The sequence below is a fragment of the Xenopus laevis genome, chromosome 1S (assembly GCF_017654675.1).
Source record: "Xenopus laevis strain J_2021 chromosome 1S, Xenopus_laevis_v10.1, whole genome shotgun sequence".
Taxonomy (NCBI): domain Eukaryota; kingdom Metazoa; phylum Chordata; class Amphibia; order Anura; family Pipidae; genus Xenopus; species Xenopus laevis.
The window spans coordinates 104,991,001-104,997,000 of NC_054372.1; the positions used below are offsets into that span (position 1 = coordinate 104,991,001).

The window sequence follows — 6,000 nt, forward strand, 5'->3', positions numbered from 1 at the left end:
ATCACCAAGCATAACACAATACAGAGATCGAGCAGTTGAGATGGACACTATCAAATTCAGGTGAACTTTACATCTGAAGGCTAGGTTGGGACCTTCGAGGATATGTAGGATAGCTAACCATGAAGGATTTCATAATAGGAGATGGACTTGGTTAAGACATGCTACAGAGGGGTCGGGTCAATGTCATTCCACAATCCCCAAATTTTATCAAATTTTGTTGGTGTTCCCCTAACTTCGTAGGTGAGCTTATATAGGGGTACTGCTTTGTTAACCAGTTGTATCCAAGCATTAAGAGAGGGTGAGAGGTGACCCATCCAGTGAAGGGCTACAGTTTTTTTCGCATAAAAGAGTAGGATACGAAAAGAGATTCGAGTATACTTAGCTGGGATTATCTCTTCTAGGACCCCCAAAAGGCAAACTGTAGACGAAATTATTCTCGGAAAGTCAAGATTGTCCGCTAGATAGTTCACGACTTGTGTCCAAAAGCTCAATATGTAGTGGCATTCCCAGATTAAATGGAAGAAATCCGCAGCTTGTTGGTGACACCTGGGACAGGAGTCGCAGGGGATCCAGCCCATCAGTTTGAGTCGTGTGGGAGTAATGTAAATATGATGCATAATTTTATTTTGTATTAGTTTGTCTTTCAACGATATAAGGCCAGTGTATATGTGATCTGTTGCTTCATCCCAGTTATCCTGCTCAAGGCCTACAATTTTGGTATTCCACCAGTCTTGTGCTGATCGAAAAGGTTTGGGGCCGGATAAAAGGAATTGCTGGTAGAGCCGGGACACCAGCTTTGCTGGGTTGGGATCATGAAGAATTTCTTCTAAGACTAGACAGGATTGCTGGGGAGTAAGACTGTTAAATTGGGAAAATTGGGAGTGGAAGGCATGTCGTAATTGTAGGTACTTAAATAATGGAATATGTGTTGGTTGGCACTTTTGTTGGAGTGTGCAAAGGGTGGCAAAGGTATGATTCTCAAGGAGGTCCTTCAAGCATTTAATGCCTTGCCTTGGCCAGAAAACAGAGTGTTGCAAGGATCTAAAGTGATTTAGATAGGAATTCATCCAGAGTGGGAGGTGAGGGGATAGGAGGGGTGGTGAATGGCCCAAAAGTTTGAGAGCTATCAGCCAGGCCTTCTGTGGGGTAGTCAGTGTCGTCGGTAATGGGCCAGAATCCCTGGGACTCCGATAGGGAAAATTGCGGAGACCTTCCCACGAGGATAGTAAAAGAGCTTGTAACTGCGAGTTTGGGTTATATGGGTCAGGGTTAAAGCACCAGTGGAGGTAATATACTTGTGAAGCTATAAAATACCAATGGAAGTTGGGGAGGGCCAGACCTCCCACGTCGCATGGTGCACACAGCTTTGACCAAGCGATTCTGGGTGTTTTATTGTTCCAGAGGAAGGGGATCACGATTTGGTTTATACTTTTAAAGTATTTTTTGGGGATATATATTGGCGCATTATGGAGTAGGTAGAGAATTTTTGGGAGGTAAATCATTTTAATGACATTTACTCTACCCCAGAGAGACAGAGGGAGTTTAGTCCATCCATTTAAGGTATTGGTCAGATTAACTAAAATTGGGTCGAGGTTTAAGGTAGTGTATTTTGTGAGATCTGCATGGACTACCAGTCCTAGGTACTTGAATTGGGTGGCCCATTCGAGAGGGGTCTCTTGTGGTAGAGATCGAGGTTGGTCAGGGTCAATCGGGAATAAAACTGATTTTTCCCAGTTAACTCGTAGTCCAGAGAATGAGCCAAAGCGATTGACCAGGTCCAGGAGGGCTGTAAGAGAATCATTGGGATCTGCCAAATATATAAGGAGGTCATCTGCAAAAAGGGAGATTTTTTCCTGAATAGTGCCGTAGGTTAAACCCTTGATTAAAGGAGACTGTCTGGTCAGTATTGCTAGTGGTTCTATTGCTAGGGCAAATAGAATTGGGGAAAGGGGGCAACCCTGCCGTGTTCCCCTTGTTAGTAAGAAAGGGGGTGAAATATGGCCATTAACTCTCACGCGTGCCGTGGGGTTCTTGTAGAGAAGTTTGATCCAGGATATGCATCTAGGGCCAAGTCCGAAACGGGCTAAAACCTCCCATAGGTAATCCCACTCCACCGAATCAAAAGCCTTAGCAGAGTCTAGGGAGGCTACTACTCTGGTGCCTGTTTCAGTATGGGCGATCTGCAGGTTGGTAAAGAGTCTGCGGAGGTTGATGTTAGTGGAGCATCCTGGCATAAAGCCAGATTGATCAGGGTGGATAAGGTCAGGGACTACCTGTTGGAGGCGGGAAGTGAGGACCTTAGCCAGGATTTTAGCATCTGTATTTAGGAGAGATATAGGGCGGTATGAAGAGCAGCGAGTTGTATCTTTACCCGGTTTAGGGATGACAACTATGAGGGCCTCTGTAAATGATGGAGGTAGTGAATTACTATCGAAAGCACTTTGCCGCGTCTCTAGATATTTCGGGACTAATTGTTCTGAGAGAGCTTTGTACCAGTCTGGAGGTAGGCCATCTGGTCCTGGTGTCTTATTTGGGGGTAGGGAGGCAATGGCATCAGCAATTTCTCGGGGCGTTATAGGTGCATCCAGAAATGTTTTGTCACTAAGTGAGAGAGACGGGATAGGGATGGAGTCCAAGAAGTGAAGGAGTTGGGTTCTGGGGTGTGTTGTTGTGGTAGAATATAGGTTTTGGTAGAAGGTGGCAAATTCTCGTGCTATGAGCTTGGGTTCAGCGACTATTGAGCCATCGTCTAAAACAAGGCGGGGAACAGCGGAGGATGTAGTCTGTTGTCTAGCCAAAAATGCCAAAAGCTTACTGTTTTTGTCGCTCTGATCAAAGATACGCTGGTTCTGGTAAAGCAAGGCTTTTCTAGTTAGTGATATGGAGGCTCTGGAAAGAGAGTTCTGAGCGCTTAGGAGACCAGCATAGTTGGCAGGGGTAGGGTTCAGTGTATGTGCTCCTGAAGCATTACGGAGTTCAGTCTCCGCGGCTTTAACCTGGTCTAAAGTATCATTCCTTGCTTGTGAGATTGCCCCCATAAGCGCTCCTCTCATGACCGCCTTAGAGGCATCCCAAAGAGTCAGAGGGGAGGCGGACCCCACGTTATGGACCCAATAGTCGCCATAGGCCTGGGCATTCGCCTCGGCCACTGTAGTGTTTTTGAGCCAAAGAGGGCTTAAGAGCCATAGCTTGTCTGAGGCCTCAGGATTCCAGCGAAAAGTAACTTGAAGTGGGGAGTGGTCAGATAGGGATTGGGGTAGGTATCGGATTTGATCAACCATAGATAGGAGGTCATGAGATACGAGGGCCAGGTCTATCCTAGAGAAAGTTTTGTGTGTTGGAGAGTGGCAGGAGAAGGTTTTTTGGAGTGGGTATTTCCACCTCCAGGGGTCAGTTAGTTGTAAGGCTTCTGCCCACGTGGTGAGCTTAGTAAACGTATGGGGGTCAGGGCTAAGTTTATCCAAGGACGGATTTAAGCAACAGTTAAAATCTCCCATAATACAGAGGGGGCTAGGTGGGAATTCAGACAGTTTAGTCATCATTATATCTAGGATGGACACTGCAAACGGCGGAGGCATATATAGATTGACCAAAAGAATGGGTTTGTTGGCGATAAGGCCATGTATTACCAGGAATCTGCCGTAGTGATCTAAGTGGAGCTTTAGAAGTTCAAATGGCAGACCCTTGCGAATTAAGATGGAGACCCCCCTCGAATGAGTTGAAAAAGTAGAGTGAAAATGCCATCCCACCCATGGTTTCTTAAGTGCGAGAACTTTTTGTCCGGAGAGATGCGTCTCCTGGAGGAGAAGGATAGAGGGAGGATATCTCTTGAGGTAATTAAACAACAAGCTCCTTTTAAATTTGGAATTAAGGCCCCTCACGTTCCAAGAAAGTATCGATATATTAGCCATAGCATACAGTTGTAGGTATATGCCAAGTCAGAGGAAGTGTCCATCCCTTCAGGTACATCAGTAAGAGAAACTTATAAAGTATATCATGCTTAGTTACTATGGACACCCCTGTTTTAAACCTACCTTTTCTTCTTCCCCTGTAATATAATCTCAGAAAATGAAACACTATATAGGATGAGTACAGATTATAAATAACAGTAAAATCATGTTTGCACAACATACCTGCTCTATGAGCATGTTAACCATATCTCACCTTTAGGGGAAGGGTCATTGAATGGATGCTGTTCTTAGTAAAGGGGTCAGCAGAAAATGGGTCTCCTTTAGCTGTCTTCTGGAATGGGTCCTCTGATGTGGGGGCATGAAACACTTCACTCTCCTTAAATGGGTCATCTCCAAAGGGGTCTGAAGAACAAAAGACACTGGCATAAATCAGTGGGATTTCCCAACTTCAACATCTTTATAATCCTTGCATTCCACTTACTGCTTTTAAAAGGGTCAGCTCCCTTAAAGGGATCAGATGTGAAGGGGTCTTCTGTCTGAAATGGGTCAGAATATATGTCCTGATTGTTATTGTTAAACATATGGGCTTTGTTTTTGAATGGGTCCTCCTGCTTGAAGGAAACAAAAAAGTCAATTCCTCATTGTTTAAATTGTACCTAAATCGCATTGCCCAAGACTAGGTGGAACTCAATTATTTAACAAATGTATAAAACCAAGTAGGAAATAATTATGCATATCATATGCATAATTATGCATATCGTATGCTTCTTTAATTTTTGCTCGAATAGTTTATTTTTATTGAAATGTAAGCCTGTATTTAAAAGCTTCAGTTTAATAATTCATATCACATTTAAGCAATTCTCTTTGCTTTAAAGGATTTGCAAACCTGAATAAATGTAAAATTGCTCAGGGTGCTCTTCTAATAACTTTTGCAATCTGCAATAATATTTTTTTTCTTTGTTTCAAAGATATTAAGCCGTTTATAATAACTGAATTACATTTTTAAAAATACCTACATCAAGCGTATATGTTCAGATGATGTTGCTCTGCTCAAAAACATAAGGTGAGTTTAACAATGTTACTGAGCAGAAAAACTGCACAACAGTTATCTTTTATTACATTTTACCATTGCTCTGAATCCCAACACTTTTGTAAAGGTAGCGATACACAGGCCGATAAAAGCTGACGACAGACCGAGTCGTCAGTTTATTGGCCCGACAGGCTTCCCCGATCGAGATCGAATGGGACTAAAAATCCCGTCGGATAGCGGCTGCATCTGTTCGTTGATGCGGTCCCACGATCCGACCACCCGCTCCCATTCGTTAGGATCCGATCGTTGGGCCCTAGGGCTCACGATCGGATCAGCCCATATTGCCCACCTCAAGGTGGGCATATCGGAGAGAGATTTGCTCGTTTGGCGACATCGCCAAACAAGCGTATCTCTCCATGTATGGCCACCTTAAAATGCACTTCTTTAAGATTGGCCATGACATTTCTATTACTCTAAAGATTAATTCTTTAAGGATATTTCTTTTTGTAATTTACTCAAGGGGTACAATAAGCATTAGACACTACAATGCTGCGATAGATATCATTTGAATGTATTTTTTATGATTTCAGAAATGGTTTTTGGTATACCAGTTTATGCAGATTATTGTAGATTGCAAAAGTTTATGCAGAAGAGTCAGAGGGCATGAGACACACTAGAGGCACACACGCACGGCTTTCATAATCCGAGTTCTCATTATTGCTCTAGTTTATTCTGAATAATGCTTTTAGGACCACTGCTGCTCACAGTTGTTGTAGAATGGTCAGGTCTCTCTCTTGAGGAAAATGACTCTGTGTCAGACAGGTTGTTCATGCTGCTTCCATGGTCTCCATTTAAAGCATCATTATATTGATCACTATTTCTATTTAGTTGTTGCTGGCTTTCCTGGAGTTGCGATAATTTACTTCGAGCCTAAAAAATAGTAAAAATCTCAGCATTATCTTTAAATATAAATAGCTAAGATATTATTGCTATTTGATTTCCCATTAATAAATATAAATATTATTAATCTTTTATTGTTTGTACATTCTTTAGGGACAA

At 42.8% G+C, this 6,000-nt stretch overlaps 1 protein-coding gene across 9 annotated transcripts in view; it reads right to left on the reverse strand.

Moving 5' to 3' along the window:
• Positions 1–6,000, reverse strand: part of eps15l1.S (epidermal growth factor receptor pathway substrate 15-like 1 S homeolog) — a 98,834-nt gene that overhangs the window by 60,501 nt on the left and 32,333 nt on the right. For 5 of the 9 annotated variants that reach the window (XM_018239818.2, XM_041574596.1, XM_041574590.1 and 2 more), the window contains 3 exons: positions 5,707–5,871; positions 4,393–4,522; positions 4,165–4,313 (listed from right to left, as the gene is read on the reverse strand). In XM_018239818.2, the coding sequence (XP_018095307.1) occupies positions 4,165–4,313; positions 4,393–4,522; positions 5,707–5,871 (444 nt within the window). 9 annotated transcript variants of the gene reach the window in all.